Consider the following 18,367-nt stretch of genomic DNA (forward strand, 5'->3'; position numbering starts at 1 on the left):
TTTTAAAGATTTTATTTATTTATTTGACAGAGAGAGATCACAAGCAGGCAGAGAGGCAGGTAGAGAGAGAGAGAGGAGGAAGCAGGCTCCCTGCTGAGCAGAGAGCCTGATGCAGGGCTCGATCCCAGGACCCTGAGATCATGACCTGAGCCGAAGGCAGCGGCTTAACCCACTGAGCCACCCAGGTGCCCCTGAACAAAACTACTTTAATAACTGGACTCTAGTGTTTAAAGCTGAAAGTAATAATTATCTTTAGTTGCTTTTCATTAAAAAAAAATCTGTCTTTTTCTGAAAATGTTATTTCCTGGCATGTTAGATATCTGGTTATGGTGTGGTGTATTTATGATGAACCATCTTAATGCTCTATGTTGATTATTTGATGATTCACATACTTCATCTGTTTGTTTTTTCCTTTATTTTACAGCATACAGAGCACCTTTTACCTTTATAAAATTACTCTTTCTCATTTGATTAATTTCCCTTAGAACTGCTTGTTGCCTTGGATTAGGCCTGACTTCTTTAAAGGTGTCAAGCAGTTACAGTTTAGGAGAGATTGAAGTTTTCCATTCTCCCTTTTTCAACTAGTATTAATAGGCATTTTGATGTTCATAACTTAAACCTAATGGGTTTTAGTACTGTCAGTGATATGGAACATTATTGCAGTCAGTAGGGAATAAAAGCTCATTAATAAAGCTATCTAGTTCTATTTACCGTGTCTTTTTTTTTTTTTTTTGCATTTTGAAATATTAGAGTTAATTCTGTTCCAAAATATGAAACTGTATTGCTGTAATTAAAGGCATTCTACTTCACTTGCTTCGTAACTCTTGCATCATTATCTCCTCTGTATTAATAGCTTCCTAACTTATTTTTGTCCCTAATTGGGTGGCCTCAAACTGGTGGCTGTGAATGTTTTCTTTGGGGTGCATTTATTTTTTAACATCTAGTGCCAAAACCCACCTCCTCCTCATCCTGTGAAAAACCATTCCTGTTCCCTCAGGTAAGGGATTCTCCTTCCATTGTGCTCTGGTAACATATTTATTCATATCTTTGTTACAGCGCTTATCATATCATCTTGTTATTGCTTTCTTGCACACTTTTCTGTGAGAGGATGTAGGTTAGGATTCATACAGGTCTTACATTATAGTGCCTTCTGCATTAGATGCATAATAAGTATTGGATTGGCTTTTTGTCATTTTTCTCATGCTTTATCATTTTGTTTCTTTCCTGTAGATAATCTGCTGGGAATCTCTTGGGTTGACAGTTCCTGGATCCCCATTTTGAACAGTGGAAGTGTCCTGGATTACTTTTCAGAAAGAAGTAATCCTTTTTATGACAGAACATGTAATAATGAGGTGGTCAAAATGCAGAGGCTAACATTAGAACACTTAAAGTAAGTTATTGTAAGAAGGTTGCATCTTTGCCAATTAGAGATGTTGAAATGAATGGTTCTCTCAAGCTATGGATAGTGAAGTACAGAGTAGAAGTTTTGGAAGAACTAGAGTTTGGGGGGGGTGTACAAATTTGACATGCAAAGGAATGATCAGTAGTCATAACCTAGGAATGCTTATCGGTATAATTTCATGTATTCCTGTCTAGTTGAGATATAGCTATGAGGTTTAGATGCAGATCCAGTTACTGACCTTAGCAATGCAATTGTTCTCTACCAGGTGACCATACTCATTGTCTCTTTCACGTCAAATTTAATGTCTTAAGCCATAGTCTGGCTTATAGTAGATTTTTCTTTGTATGACGGAATTTTAGCTTGACAGTTGCAAAGTAAGAGTCTTCAGACTTTGGATGCCAAATAATTAAGAATTTATTGCTATTATGAAAGTTTCTGAAACAGTTGTGTCATACAGTTTTTCATTTGTCAGCTAAACATCAGAGGGGTTCTTGAAATTAAATTCCTGAGGTAATCTTAAATAGCTTTTAAGAGGCAAATATTTACAACTATTAAGACTACTTACTGTTGCTTTTAAATAATCTGTCAGTTCAAAAAATTTGTAGGAGACAAGGATAAGGTTTTTGTTGTTTTCTTGTTGAATGTTGAAATCTATGGTCAAGACTTGAATGGTCTTCATGTACTATATATTTTTAGATTTTACATATATGTATACATCTCAGGAAGCATTGCAGTATTTTGGTTGTCTTTTTTGAAATGTACACTCTCCCATGTACTTTCATGACTGAAAATACTCAGATTTAAGCTTATTGTAGATTTTTGTAGAGAAATTTTGTTGTTTAAAAATAAAATCTTACTTTATATCCTACCTACCTGAGAAAATAGCCAGTTTTATTGGACAGCCAGTTTTTAGTATCAAACATAGGCAGTTTTAATTTGATTGACAGTGTTATTCTACTTTTATACAATAATCTCATTGTTCTACACAATTGTTTATAGAGCATTCATAGATCTCTAGATGTGTGTGTTCTGTTTTTAGTCAAATGGTTGGAGTAGAATACATCCTTTTACATGCTCAGGAGCCCATTCTTTTTATCATTCGGAAGCAACAGCGGCAGTCCCCTACCCAAGGTAAAAATGTAAACTTCAGGCATAATTTTCTTCTTAAAATACTATGATTTACTTAACTTTCTGAGCTACATATTCTTACTTTTTTGGATTGGGTTCTGTTTTGGGGATCCCCAGACCACATACATGTTCAGTGCTTTGCTGAGAGGACTGAGCAGATTCAGCATATGGGTATGTTAGTTATAACTAAGATTTGTTATGGCAGCACAGTAAGGTTCCACAGACAGATCAGTAAGGGAAAAAGCCATATCAAGTAGGATCTGTAGGAATCCATGGGTCAGCTTCCTTTACTTTCCCGCCTGCAAGGGGCTACACCAAGTGCATCCTTTGTCCAGCAGCCCCCGCACACATATTGCGTGTGTAGTATATCTGCTTTAGAGAAGTCCTTTTGATTCTCAGTCCAGAATTCTTCTTGAGGGCTAATCCTGGACATCATCTACCTGCCAAAATTCCAGACTCTGAGAAGGCAGTGAGGCTTCTACTATAATCGTATTATTTGTACAAATTGTCTAGGCACACTAGTATAGCAGGCATAAATTTACCCCTTAGAAGATATTTCAAAAGCCAAGTTCCACTAGTCACATGCTTGGACACCAAGAGTCTTCCAGCATGCCCAAGGACAACTGTCTAAGCACTAACAAAGTAACTCAGTACATTGAAGCCATCTCTTCTGTGAGGATAGTTGTTGGGAACCTTGACATTCCTAAGTAACTTATTCTCTCAGTCCACTAAGTCTTAATTCTTTTAAAAAATACATGGTAGATACAGTTGCACCAGATTCATAGAGGATCAATTGAAAATCTTCATTAACGCATTCAATCGAAATTCTTATGTGGCTTGTATGACCAAACACAAACTTGCTTTAGAAATCACACTGAAGAGTATAGAATTCAGATTTGACTTTGAGTCAAAGAAGTAGGTACTATTCCAGAGATGACCAGCTACATCTCTCATTAGATATCCTCATCAAGACATCTAGGAAAAACCTTCACCCTGATACTGATTTCAGAGAACAATTTCTAAAGAAGTTGCAGTTCCAGAGCTAAGAATCAACATTTAGTTTCAAAATCTAATGATCTAGAGTCCCTGCCCAGCAGAAAAAAAGAACTTTAGAACAAAGGTAAGACCAGGAACAAGATTTCCATGATGAGAGGGTTTGAGGTATGGTAGCGACACAGGGTAGTACCAGCTTCACTAGCAGCTCTTTTATTCCTTAGGACGCAGGAATGGGACACATTGGCAAGTTCAGTGCATCTGATATCTTCATCGTAGGCACTAAATCTCTCACTCTGAGGTCTTATTCCCCAATGTGTAAGGTGGCTAATAGCAGCATTGGATCACTTGGGAACTTGTCAGAAATGCACTGTCCCTACTGGGTAGAATCTGACTTTAATAAGATACTTAGGTGATAGAGATGCACATTCCAATTTGAGAAGCATTGCCCTGGTTGGCAAACTGTTTCTCTGACGGTCCAGAGAGTAAATATTTTAGGTTTTGTGGGCCTCAGGATGTCTGTAACAGCTACTCAATTAGTGTCATAGCAACCTTAGATGATAATATAAATGAACGGGTATGGTTGTTTTCCAGTATAAATTTAGTTACAGAAATAGGAATTGCCAAACCCTGCCTTAAGCTTTAATATGAGAATTGTAATATGAATTTTAATTTAATTTAATTTTAATTTTAATTGTTCTTTTTATGAAAATCTATTTAGCAGTTTGTGTGCATAGCTATATTCATGAACATTTTTATTTTCTCTGCTTTAGTTATCCCACTGGCTGATTACTATATCATTGCTGGAGTGATCTATCAAGCCCCAGACTTGGGGTCTGTTATAAACTCTAGGGTGGTAAGTATTTCACATTCTTGAAGCACTAAAGAAAACTTTTAATCGCGCTACCTTGTTTCCAAGAGTCAAACAGAAGCTTTTCTTCCTTGGGTATGTTGGCACAAAGTGTTGGACTACTAGAATGTCTTGAACATGGGTTTCTATGGGCCAAGTCCATGTTAAAAGTATATATGACAGCCCCAGCTCTGTAGTGATTAAAGTTCTGAAAAACAAAACAAAACAGAAAATTACTGTCTTTGCATATGTAATATTGTGGGTATTTACTTGGGAGATTTTCGTTGATCTAATGAGAAATTCAGAATTTGTTCTCTTTTCGCAAGCTTACTGCGGTGCACGGCATTCAGTCAGCCTTTGATGAAGCCATGTCCTACTGTCGGTACCACCCTTCCAAAGGGTACTGGTGGCATTTCAAAGATCATGAAGAGCAAGGTGGGTAAAACACCAAGACCTCCTAAGAACACTTTTTAGTGTTTTGAGAATGAAGCTGTTTTCTCTAGAAAAAGAGCTGTTGATTTCTAGGTGTGTTTTAAATAGGAAGACTTCATAGGATGATGACGGTTTCATAGCTACGATTCCTGTAACTAGATGTGGTAATGCTAGCTTTCCCATAGGAACAGATAGAAATTTTAATCTATAGGTAACTGGTAATCTTTGGTAAGTTGATTCAAGGTTTTAAAATACTTGGAGCATATAGAGGATATTGGTGATGAGGAATGAGTCATGATGATGTATCCTGCTTACCTAACTGTTAGGTCCTCTTGAAATCTGGGACCTGAATCTCCCATCTTCAAAGTAGGGGAGATGATTTTATAGCCCTGTCTCCAGATGGCCAGTCTGTTTTCTGACCTTTCCATGTTACTACCTGTTGTGATGCAAGGTCCCCTAGTTTCCATAACTGCTAGTCTCCTACTGGTTCTGCACCATACTTTACAATAAAAGTGCTCTGGAAATGTGTCTATAGCAGTATACCTATTTTCTGAATTTCCTTCTCGGAGAAATAGCAACTCAGAATAAATTACTTAAGGAAGAGTAGCCTTCAAATAACATTCAGACCTTGTTTTTTTTTTTTTAAAGATTGTATTTGTTTATTTGACAGATCATATGTAGGCGGAGAGGCGGGGGGGGGGGGAAGCAGGCTCCCTGCTGAGCAAAGAGCTGGAGGCAGGGCTTGATCCCAGGACCCTGAGATCATGACCGAAGCCAAAGGCAGAGGCTTAACCCACTGAGCCACCCAGACGCCCCTAGTTATATTTATTCTTTTTTTTTTTTTAAAGGTTTATTTATTTATTTGACAGACAGAGATGACAAGTAGGCAGAGAGGCAGGCAGAGAGAGAGAGAGGAGGAAGCAGGCTCCCTGCTGAGCAGAGACCCCGATGCGGGGGCTCGATCCCAGGACCCTGGGATCATGACCCGAGCCGAAGGCAGAGGCTCAACCCACTGAGCCACCCAGGCGCCCCAGTTATATTTATTCTTAATTGTAGGTGCAGGCAGTAACATTTGGCTTAGGAAAGTTTGCATCTGTTGAATAAACTCTCGAGCTGTTTGCCCCTATTCTAATGAAATGTTTGGAATAAAACTTACCTGGAACTCATCATTTATAGATAGTCCTCCAGTGCAGCTCCCTGCTGGGGAAAGTTTACACATGATTAATTTCAGAATTTCTCTTGCAAGTTCTTTTCTTTCTTACCTTTATGATCTGCTGTTTGGTTTGTCCTGTATTTTTTTTTTTTTTCAGTGAATCATAGTTGAGTATGATAACTTGAGCTTGTGAACATTGCATTTCCATTTGTACCTATTGGGTTTTGTGGGAAGACAATTTAATACACTTAAAATACACAAGATAATTTCAGGTCCATAATCTGGATTGTGATTTAGGTAATTATGGAAAATGTTAGCCTTAAAATTCTTAATGTCTGTCTGTGCTTAGATAGTAAAACTGAAGCATCTTTAAAAGCCTTAATCAGCTTTTTAAATATTAAAATGTTAACTTCATTTAAGAGGGAAGAGTTAAGAATGCTTGTTTCTATATGTTGTGTTTATTTTGGGGGATAATCTTTGGAATAGTAGTTATTAAAAATGTTTGAGTATATTCACGGTAGACAGAGCTCTGTAAAATGTAAGGCACCAAACTAATTAGGCAGTGTTTTGATTTGGACTTCATATTTTAATAGATAAAGTCAAACCTAAAGCTAAAAGGAAAGAAGAACCAAGCTCTATTTTTCAGAGACAACGTGTGGATGCTTTACTCCTAGACCTAAGACAGAAATTTCCACCCAAATTTGTGCAGGTAATGAGAATGCATGTGGTTAATTTTGATTTGACACTTTTTCCTGGAATATTTATCTTTAATTGAGAACTGTTTCAGTTGTGACATAAAAATATTGACTTTCCTCATTAGTTAAAAATGGTCTCTGGCTGGAGGGGAAAGGGTCTCTGAATCAAAGGGAAGGTTTTTAATGACTTAATGGAAGAAGTGGGTAAAGGGATTGGAATTAACACTGTTCTGTGCTCTTATGTTTAGTTTCTCTTTGAATCTTCACAAACTGAGGATATACATAACATTCTCATTCCAAAGTTGCTGAAAGTGTCATAGATGGTAACGAACTAAACTAGAATCAGAAACCCATGCTGTTTCTACTCTCTATGCTGCCTTTCATCCTGATGTAATAGATATCTAAGTCCTAAAATGATAGACTACTTAAAACTTTTATAACAAGTGGTACCTGGCTAGCTCAGCTGCTAGAGCACATGACTCTTGATCTTGTTGTAATGAGTTTGAGCCCCACGTTGGGTGTAGAGATTAGGAGTAAACTTAAGAAACAAAAAACTTTTGTAACAAAAAGGATAGTTGAGGTAGAGAGTTTGGCATAATAAATGAAGGAGTAATAAATGGAGTTTCATCATATCAGTTATTAAGTTATATGAATTCTGTTATGTTATTTAGCATAATAGCAATAACATCCACCTGCCATTCTACTAAATGAGCTTTTGAAGTGAAGTAGGTATGAGATGGAGTATGTGAATATGTTTTTCTCAGTTCATACTTCTACAGGGCTTTGTACACACAGGGTCATGTATACTATTTTTCTTGTAGTGGGGGGACTAAGGTTTTCAGGTTGGTTTTAGATTTTTTTTTTTTTTTTAAAGATTTTATTTATTTGTTTGACAGAAAGAGAGAGGGAGAGATCACAAGTAGGCAGAGAGGCAGGCAGAGAAAGAGGGAGAAGTAGGCTGTCTGCTGAGCAGAGAGCCCGATGCGGGGCTCGATCCCAGGACCCTGAGATCATGACCTGAGCCGAAGGCAGAGGCTTAACCCACTGAGCCACCCAGGTGCCCCAGGTTGGTTTTAGATTAAATGAGATTTTTCACACTTTGATATGACTTTAGAACAGGCTTCCCCTCCCCCTTTCCCTGACTCCACTGTGTGAGAGTTGTGTGCTGTTGGAATGGTGGTGTGGTGGTGAAGGGAGCGGAGGACAGAATGGAATGTAGGACAGGAAAGTCAATTTAGAGAACTCTGATGAATTGCATTTGAAGATAAAATAGTGTCTGTTGAATAAATAAATTATAGTGTGTGTAGGGGTATGAGAAACTATGATAGTGCAGGAGGTTCGGTGTGGTTGACCATTCAGTGAGCACATAATATATATGAGGGAGGCTTAGGAAAGAACACCTGGACCTCCACTCTACAGTAGCCATTAGGTGCATTTGACTATTGAATATTTGAAACACAGCCCATGTGAATTGAGCTGTGATACAAGTATAAAATGCATACTGGGCTCAAGGCTTTGGGGGGTGGCGTACAGAGTAAAAAGAGGTAACGAGGGGCGCCTGGGTGGCTCAGTGCGTTAAAGCCTCTGCCTTTGGCTCGGGTCATGATCTCAGGGTCCTGGGATCGAGCCCCATATCGGGCTCTCTGCTCAGCGGGGAGCCTGCTTCCCCCTCTTTCTCTCTGCCTGCCTCTCTGCCTACTTGTGATCTTTGTCTGTAAATAAATAAATAAAATCTTAAAAAAAAAAAAGATGTTAACGACCAGCTTGCATTGGTGGCTCACATCTTTCTTTTGGACAGTTCTGATGTAGAAAATGGGAACAGAACACACAAAACTAGAAATAGGAAAGAGTATGAAGGGACATATTAATGTTCATATGAATTAATGGACATACTAATAATAATGGACAAATTTCTCAGAAACCAGAAATCTTTAGTTTGTTTTTCTTTTTCTAGTTCCTTGAGGTGTAAACTTAAGATTGCTTATTTGAGAACTTTCTTCCATTTTAATGTAGGCTTTATTACTATAAACTTTATTCTTAGTAATGCTTTTGTTGTACCTCATAAGTTTTGGTATGGTATGCTTTCATTTTTATTTCTTTCCAGATAATTTCTGATTTCCTTTTTGATTTCTTCTTTGAACCATTGGTTGTTCAGGAGTGTCTTACTTAGTTTTCACATATGAGTTAGCAAAAGGAAAGAAGTGAAAAAGATAAGAGTAAAATCAAATGAAATAGAGACTAAATCTTTAGGAAAAAAAAAGAAACTAAGAGTTGGTGTTTTGTAAAGATAAAATTGACAAACTTTTAACTAGACTAACAGAGGAGACTAAATCAAATTAGAAATGAAAGAGGAGACAGAAACAAAAGGATCATCAAGAGACTATATATAAGTAATTATATGTCAACAAATTGGAAAACCTATAAGAAATTCGTCGAAACGTACAACCTCCCAGCTCTGAGGCATGAAGAAACAAAATCTGAACAAACCAAAAATGAGTAGGGTGATTAAATTAGTAATCACATTATTAACCTCTCCACAAAGAAAAGTCTAGGCCAGATGACCTCGTAGGTGAATTTTACCAAACATTTAAAGAGACTGACACCAAACCTCAAACTCTCTCGATCCAGATTGTACGAGGGCGGCATTAATCTGATACCAAAGACAGACAAAGAGCACTACAAGAAAACAAAACTGTGTTCAGTATCCATGACGAACACAGATCCAAAAATCCTCAACGAAATACTAAGAGACCCAATTAAACAGCACATTAAGAGAATCCTATACCATGATCAAGTGGGATTTATCCCTGGAATGCAAGGATGGTACAACATACTGAAATCAGTCTGGATGATATACTGCATTTTCAGAACAAAGGTTAAAAATCACACAGTCATCTCAACAGATGGGTTATTCTTAAGAATAAGATGGCTTATTCTTTTTTTTAAATTTATTATTATTTTTTTATTTTCAGCGTAACAGTATTCATTGTTTTTGCACCACACCCAGTGCTCCATGGCTTATTCTTAAGCATGTGACAGAATTAACACCCTTTATGATAAAAAAAAGAAATTCAACAAACTGGATAAGAAAAGAATGTGCCTTGACATAAAAAAAGGTCATATGTGATAAACCCATAGGTAACATTTTCAGTGGTTGAAAAACAGAGTTTTTCCTCTAAGATCCAAAACAAGACAAGAATACCCACTTTGCACAGTTCTGTTCAACATAGTACTGGAAGTTCTACCAGAGAATTTAGGCAGTAAAAATAAATAAAAGGCATTCAAATAGGAAAAGAAGTAAAATTGTGTCTTTATGTGATCCCTGACATGATCTTATACATACTAAACTGTAAACATACCACTAAAAAGCTGAATTTGTCAACAAATTCAGTAAAGTTGCAGGATGCAAAATCACTCAAAAATCAGTTGCATTTCTATACACCAACAACGAACTATCTGAGAAGGAAATTAAAACAATTCCATTAACAGTAGCATTAAAGAATACTTAGTAATAAACTTTGTTTTCAGCTTTATTGAGATATAACTGGTGTATAGCATTATGTATGTTAAAGGTATACACTGTATTGACTTGATACATTTGTATATTGCAAAATGACCACGCTAGCATTAGCTAACACCTGCATCATGTCACATAATTACCATTTCTTTTTTGTGGCGAGATCATTTAAGATTCACTGTCTTAACAACTTCTGAGTGTATAATACAGTATTATTAACTATAACCACTATCCTGTAATTGGATCCCCAGAACTTATCAATGGAAGTTTGTACCCTGCGACCAACATCTTCCCATTTCCCTTGCCATCCACTCAAACCACTGATAACTATCACTTAATTCTCTCTATGAATTTGGCCTTTTTAGATTTCACATATAAATGATACATAGATTATTTCACGTTCTCTTTCTGGCTTATTTCACTTAGTATAGTGTCCTCAAGGTTTATCTTTTTTTCTGCAAATGGCAGTATTTCCTCCTTTCTGATGGCTCAATAATAATTTCATACCACATTTTCTTTATCTGTTCATCTTTTGATAGATTGTAGGTTGTTTCTATATCTTAGCTATTGTGAGTTAATGCTGTCGTAAACATGGGAATGCAGTTATTTGCAATATCTTGTTTTCATTTTCTTTGGGTATATACTCATAAGTGGGCTTGCTGGATCATGTATTTCTTTTTTTAATTTTTTGGGAACTCTCTATTATTTTCCATACTGGCTGTACCAGTTTACATTTCTACCAACAGTGTATAGGGGTTCCCTCTTCACATCCTTGCCAGCACTTGTAATCTCTTGTCTTTTGTTGATAGTCATTCTGATAGGTGTGAAGGGATATCTCACTCTGGTTTTGATTTGCATTTCCCTAATGATTGGAGTGTTGAGCACCTTTTAATATACTTGTTAACCAGTTGTATATATCTTCTTTTGAAAAATACTCAGTTCCTCTGCCTTTTTTTTTTGTTTGTTCTCTTTTTAAGATTTTATTTATTTATTTGTCAGAGAGAGAGAGCACAAGCAGGGGGAGCAGCAGACAGAGGGAGAAGCAAGTTCCCTGCTGAGCAAGGCGCCCTATGTGGGACTTGATCCCAGGACCCTGGGATCATGACCTGAGTCGAAATCAGATGCTTAACCAACTGAGCCACCCAGCTGTCCCTCCCCTGCCATTTTTTAATTGGGTTGTTTGGGGGTTTTGTTTTGTTTTGTTTTTCCGTTGAGTTGTATGAGTTCTTTATATATATTTTGGGTGTTAACCCCTTATTGAATATAGGATTTGCAAATATTTTCTCCCATTCTGTAGGTTGCCTTTTCATTATGTTGATGGTTTCCTTTGCTGTGTAGGAGCTTTTTAGTTTGATATAGTCCCACTTGTTTATTTTTGGTTTTGATGTGTTTGCTTTTGGTGTCAAATCCAAAAAATTATCTCCCAAGACTGATGTCAGGGAGCTTATAGCCTATGTTTTTCTTCTTGAGTTTTTTGGTTTCAGGTCTCATGTTCATGTTTTTAATCCGTTTTGAGTTCATCTTTATGTATGGTATAAGATAATGGTCTAGTTTTATTCTTTTGCATGTGGTTGCCTGGTCTTTGCAACACCATTTATTGAAGCCTCGGTCAAAGAGGTTGCTGCCTCTAGGATTTTGATGAATTCCTGTCTCACATTTAGGTCTTCTGTCCATTTTGAGTTTCATTTTTATGTATGGTGTAAGAAAGTGGTCTAGTTCCATTCTTCTGCATGGGGCTGTCCAATTTTCCCAACACCATTTGTTGAAGAGACTCTTTTTTCCATTGGACATCTTTTCTGCTTTGTTGAAGATTAGTTGACCATAGGGTTGAGGGTCCATTTCTGGGTTCTGTATTCTGTTCCATTATCTATGTATCTGTTTTGTATCAGCACTCTACTGTCTTAATGATTACAATGTTGTAATACAGCTTAAAGTTTGGAATTGTGATGCCTCCAGCTTTGGTTTTCTTTTTCAACATTCCTTTGGCTATGCGGAGTCTTTTCTGGTTCCATACAAAATTTAGGATATGTGTTCCAGCTCTGTGAAAAATGTTTATGGTATTTTGATAGGGATTGCCCTAAATACACGCGTAGATTACGCTGGGTAACCTAAACCTTCTAACAATGTATGTTCTTCCAATCTATAAGCATGGTATGTTTTTCCATTTCTTTGCATCTTCCTCATTTTCTTTCATATGTGTTCTGTAATTTTCAGAGTACAGAACCTTTACATCTTTGGTTAGGTTTATTCCTAGGTATCTTACGGTTTTTGGTGCAATTGTAAATGGGATCAACTTGTTAATTTCTCCTCCTTCTTTCTTGTTGTTAGTGTATAGAAATGCAGCTGACTTGTGTGCATTGATTTCATATCCTGTGACTTTGCTGAATCCCTGTATGAATTCTAGCAATTTTGGTTGGGGGAGGGTTGGGTTTTCTACATAGAGTATCATGTTGTCTGCAAAGAATGAGAGTTTGATGACTTTTTTGCTGATTTGGATCAGGCTTAGATTTAGACTTGGTTTTGATTGATAACCAAAATTGAGAATATAGGAAAAGAAACAGATTGTGGTTTAAATACTAGTTGTTAAGGTTCTATTTTAATTGACCATCTCCAGAATATTCAGTAGCTTACTGCTGTGTTTAGGTTCTGAGGTATCCCAGCTGAGTGACCTTTTTTTCTGGCTAGGAGTCCTGTCTTAAATTCCACATACTTTCCTATTCTGATGAGCTAGGCTGGACAATGTAGAAAACTTCAGACTCTTGAATCTTAAAAACACTTTGCTTTATAGAAAAATATAGAAATTTAAAATAGCATATGAAAGTAAGTAGAATAATTAAAACCAAAACCCCATATGTATCTGTTACCTGGCTTCAACAGTCATCAAACATGGCCAATCTTGTTTATTTTGAATTTATTTGAATTTGAGTTTGAGTTTGAATTTGAATTTGAGTTTATTTGAATTTATTTTGAATTATTTTGAAGCTGGTTGCAGACTCCATATCATGTCAGCTCTTTTTTTACATTTTTCTTTTTTATTATTTATTTTTAAAGATTTATTTTAGAGAGAGGGAGTGCATGCACATTTGAGTGGGGGGAGGGGCAGAGGGAGAGGGAGAGAATCTCAAGCAGACTATCCACTGAGTGCAAAGGTTGATGGAGGCTGATGCAGGGCTTGATCTCCTGACACATGAGATCACTACCTGAGTTGAAACCAACAGTCGGATGCTCAACCCACTAAGCCACCCAGGTGGCCCCATTTTTCTTTGAAAGGTTTAAGCCATAGTCCTACTTCTGTTGTCATTTTTCTAGAATCCTACATTTCTTTTAACCATCCAAGGGCCAAAGTCAACTCCAAAAGAGAGAATATGTCCACTTCTATGTAACAGAACTAGAAGAAAGATGGCTTTCTCTAGAATTGTTAATCCCACTGCTCCTACGCAAAATGTTTCTTCTGAGATCTAGAGAGAAAAGTAGATTTTTGGTTTACCTGAAGTCTCCTGTGAACTTCCTGTTTACCAGTTGTGTCTCCCAGAACTGTTTGTGGCTCAGGACTTACTCTTACTTATCCATTGTATTTGACAGTTGAGCTTCTGGGTTGCCTTATGAGGAGTGCTCAGGAGAATATTGGGAAAGCCCTGACTACTTCCTTGGAGTTCCTTTTTCTGTGTTGTAATTCTTACTACTACTGAAGATTACACTCTCACTAATGTGATGGGAGTTCAGGGCCCTTTATGATGAATGTCTTTTCACTGCTGTTTTCAGAAGTTGTTGAACACCATAGTATTCAGCTAGGTTTATCTCAAGGTTACTGATTAAATTTTGTCAAAATCTGCCCCCATTCTATTTTCCTATCTGAAACCGTGTGCTACTAGTTTGTCTGACAGTACTCACTAGAAAAGATGAGAGTGTGTGTTGGGTATGTGATGACATTATTCAGAAGTCCATATACAGTCCAGTGTCCAGTATAGTTCAAATAGTTCAGTGCTAGTAGTAGAAGAAAATTCTCCTGTCGATTTCTTACTTTTCAGTGTTATGCCATGTATTTACTCTCCTGTTATAAAGTAAGAAAAATTCTTTGTTCCCTCAGATCACTTTAGGCATATTTAAATCCTGATATATTTGTAAGATGTGTGATAATGTGGGTATGTTGGAGGTCCTATGAGCACCCTCGTGTTTGGAGATTTGCTTAAAAGACTCACTGGATTTATTAGAGTGACATAGTAAGGATATACAGCCAGATTTAAGGAAAAAGACAAGTAGAGTCTGAGGGAGCCTGTGCGCAGGCTTCCTTATATCCTGTCTTTCCCATTAGGGATTAGACAAAGTGCATTCTTCTCTCAACGGTGAAATTGAGGCAACATGTATGTGGTATTTTTGCCCAAGGAAGTCCATTAGAGAAGTGGTGCTGGTGTTTTTTTGAATAAAGGAGAGGGAGTTCATCATGTAGGTACTCTATCTAGCTGATAACCAAAACTCACATTCCTGGAAGGGAAGTAAATGTTCAGCATAAACAACATTGCACAGTGAGCCACCACTATCAGGGAATGATGGGAACCTTCCAAAATTCTTAGTCATCAGCAAGGGCTAGCCTTGCAAGCTGGCTTTTCTAAGGATAGCAGCCTCAGGCTTTCAATGTTAATCTTTTCTGCACAATGGATAATAATATGGAACTCAGTTTTGGTCTTATTAAGTGTAGCTTCCCAGAACTTGCAGTTGGAATGAGCTATCAAGCAGTTGTCAGCATGAATCTGGAAAACGTGATATCAGGAAATGATAGTCTTTAGTCATAGAATAGATGAGAAAGCTTAGGGAGGGCATGTAATTTCAGAAGGAAATTCAGAAAATGCCTGGAAACATTAACCTTAAAAGTGAAGAGAACATTTTTCTTTTGAGATGATGGGGAAGTTTATAAAGTTACATGTATGTGTGTATTTAATGCATGTGTTTATAGGAAAAGGAATAATAAGTTTGAAGGAGATAGCTAGGAGGGAACTTGGGGTTTTGACATCCTTTTTTTGAAAACGTAGAATACAGAGTCATTAACTGCAAGTGAAGGGTAGGTTGTGAGCCTTGAGGAGGGAGGGGGAAACTGTTTTAAAGAATTTAAGTTAGATAATAGGAAAAGGGAGATGATGGGCACCTGGGTGGCTCAGTTGTTAAGTGTCTGCCTTTGGTTCAGGTCATGATTCCAGGGTCCTAGGATCGAGCCCTGCATTGAACTCCCTGCTCTGCAGGAAGCCTGCTTCTCCCTCTCCCGCTCCCCCTGTTTGTGTTCCTTCTCTCGCTGTGTCTATCTCTGTCAAATAAGTAAATAAAACCTTAAAAAAGGTTGGTGGGGGGAGATGACAGTATAATCAGACGAGATTGGGCGCGTTCAGGGTGGTATGGCCATAGACGATGACAGTATAATCAAATAAAAGAGCTGTTGCACAGGATGGAGGATCTGACCTTGTGTGGTGAGACTCATAATGACATTGTTCCTGACTCATGATGCTCCTGTCATTATTTTACCATAGTTTGATTTAAAAAAAAAATAAATTTTTTAAAAGATTTTATTTATTTGAGAGAGAAATGAGCTGGTGGGAGGGGCAGAGGGAGAGGGAGAAGTAGACTTCCTGCTGAGCAGGTGGCATGACCTGAGCCAGAGGCAGACACTTAACCAACCGAGCCCCCCAGGGACCCCTGTAGTTTGATTTTTAATAGACGCTCGTCAGAAGCCGTATGTTCATAGAATAATACCTTCTCCCTCTTTGCTTCCCATACCTGCCATCTTTGTAAGTTGGAGTGTTCATCTGTATTTTATTCTCCTTTCTTCAAGCTCATATCCCCTAAACAAGTATGCCTCCGGAGTCTTGAAAGACTCTATTATTCTCTGCCATTGGATTCTGCTTAGCTACTTTTTGTAAAGTATTACAGCCTGGGTGTGGAGGCAGAGGGCCTGTAGATAGATGTTCAAGGGAGGATTGTTTATGTTTCTTTTGTCCTAGTTTTAGCTTTGTGACTGTTCTGGAACAAGGGGATGAGAAGTAGAAAATGATACATTTACTTTTTATGGTACATGAATAGTAGTTCCTCTTTATGGAATCATTTTTAATATAATATGAATGAAGGTATAATTTTAATAAGAATTATGAAGTCAAGAAGAAGAGAACTTTGCTAACCTGCCCTGTTTTCTCCTCTCTATCCCCCTTTCTTAAAATTATAGCAAAAGTCTGGAGAAAAGCCTGTCCCAGGTATGGTTCCTGATATTCTTATTAAACTTGAAATAAAACTGGTCTGTTTAACTCAGTGACAACTGTAGCACATGAGATGAGCTAAGGTCCTTTTGTCCTTCTAGACTCTCATGGTAATTTGTTACTCCTAATTTGTGAGACCAGAAGGTGCTTTTGTGGTAGTGATATGAGTACTTAAAAGATTAATTGGAGTAGGAAGAGTAAGTATTGAGGAGGGGTGGAAGAGCCAAGGTGATCTGAGTTTTAGTTCAGATCTCAGTGTGAAAGAAAGGTGTTCTGTTTCATCATTGAAAACAGATATTGAAGTATTTGTTCAGCCTGGGAGAGACTCTGTGTCTTGTTTGTGCATATCGTCTTATTTAAAGGACAAGTGTTTTTGTGTATGATCACAAATTTGCCTGGGTTATCAGGGTTTTAGGTTTGTAAATGGGTTCTTATATATCTGCCTGATAAAACAGCCAAATTTAGAACTTGAGATAGGCAGTTCTAAATGGACTTGAGTCTAAAGTATTCATTTTACCGTTGCCTAAATTGATCTCATCCCTCCACCTTCCTCTCCAAAAAATACCTGCTTTTGATGTCTAGTGGATCAGACAAAGAAAGAGACAGAACCTGTACCAGAAACTGTAAAATCTGAAGAGAAGGAGACCACAAAGAACGTCCAACAGATAGTGAGCACCAAAGGCCCTCCTGAAAAACGAATGAGACTTCAGTGAGCACTGGAGAAGAGAGAAGCTTGCAAGACTCCTCTTGCCCGTTATTTATACCTCATTACTGTGACAGGCTCTTGAACTTGGAAATTCTTTGTCACAGCCCTTCCATTTGTATGAATGTGCTTGTTCTTTAAAAAAGGATGGAAGGATCCTCATGCTTTTGATACGAATATTTTTAATGTATATTTTGTAACCTTTTCCCTATTCGGCTTGAGCAGCCTCCTCACTCAAATGTACACTGCTATATACATCCAAAAGCAAAATAAAGATATTTATATAAAGCACTTACTCATGATTTTTTCCCTTTATTTCTGTCACTGAAATGTTTCCAGATGCACTTTGTAAACATAAAGAACTAATGTGAAAGCAGTAACTGAGCTCATTTTCTTTTATTGTGTATTTCTCAGTATTAAAATAATAAAGTTATAATTTGAAAGATAAAGGGAAAAACCTCCTACAAATACTATCACAGTGCTATGAAGTTTTTTTGTGTGTAGTTATTTTTAAAACAGCCGCTTGTTGTTATTCTCTTCGTGCAATTTTACTTTTATCATATTACCATATCTTTTGTAAGTACTTCTCCACGTTTGCTTAGTTTTTATAGACTATTTATTTTAGTGACTGAATAATTCCCATGGGTGATTCTGTTTTCTTTAAACTCTTCCTGTATTCTGCTTAAAGCTGTAGTGATTACATTTATGTATAATGACTTTTCTTTAGGATAGAGTCCCACCAGTAGAATCACTGGAATCTATACTCTCTCTCTTTTTTTTATAACTTTAAGTTCATATTGTCACATTGTTTTTCTCAAAAGGTTTGGAACCAGTTATTCAAACAGTAAAGTACGAAAGTACTTCTCCAGAATCTGGCTACCACTGAATGTTGTCATTTTTGTTTTTAGTGCCAATTAAGTAGCAAAAAATATGTTTTAAGTGGTTGAATAATTTCTCATCTTTGATTTTGCTTTTATGAAATGTCTGATTTTTGTATAGTAAGAATTTTAGCTTTTTTATTTTGACATAATTGCAAGCTTGTAGAAAATATGCAGGAATTGTATAAAAAATTCCTATGTATACCTTTTGCCCAAATTCCTCCCGTATTATTTTCCATACTTGTTTTATTCTTTAATTTCTTGCTTCTAACTCTTACTGTCAATTGCTTTTTCTCCCTTTCTCTATGTATGTGTATATATAATACACATACTTACACCTTTAATTTCAGATTATGTCAGTTGCATACCCTACAACCAAG

General features: G+C 37.1%; 1 protein-coding gene across 2 annotated transcripts in view; it reads left to right on the top strand.

Annotated features, from left to right (window-relative positions):
- Positions 1-17,527, top strand: part of LOC111148762 (mediator complex subunit 6) — a 21,491-nt gene extending 3,964 nt beyond the window's left edge. Inside the window, exons 2-8 of one of the 2 annotated variants that reach the window (XM_022505556.1) lie at positions 1,231-1,390; positions 2,442-2,533; positions 4,297-4,379; positions 4,679-4,808; positions 6,552-6,667; positions 16,376-16,403; positions 16,989-17,527. In XM_022505556.1, coding sequence (XP_022361264.1) covers positions 1,231-1,390; positions 2,442-2,533; positions 4,297-4,379; positions 4,679-4,808; positions 6,552-6,667; positions 16,376-16,403; positions 16,989-17,119 — 740 coding nt within the window. In that variant the 3' untranslated portion in view covers positions 17,120-17,527. The remainder of the gene's footprint in view (positions 1-1,230; positions 1,391-2,441; positions 2,534-4,296; positions 4,380-4,678; positions 4,809-6,551; positions 6,668-16,375; positions 16,404-16,988) is intronic. The other variant, XM_022505558.1, reaches the window with a different exon arrangement.
- Positions 17,528-18,367: the final 840 nt, after the last annotated feature.

The sequence above is a fragment of the Enhydra lutris genome, unplaced genomic scaffold (genome assembly GCF_002288905.1).
Source record: "Enhydra lutris kenyoni isolate GAN:26980312 unplaced genomic scaffold, ASM228890v2 scaffoldscaffold20, whole genome shotgun sequence".
NCBI classification, from domain to species: Eukaryota; Metazoa; Chordata; class Mammalia; order Carnivora; family Mustelidae; genus Enhydra; species Enhydra lutris.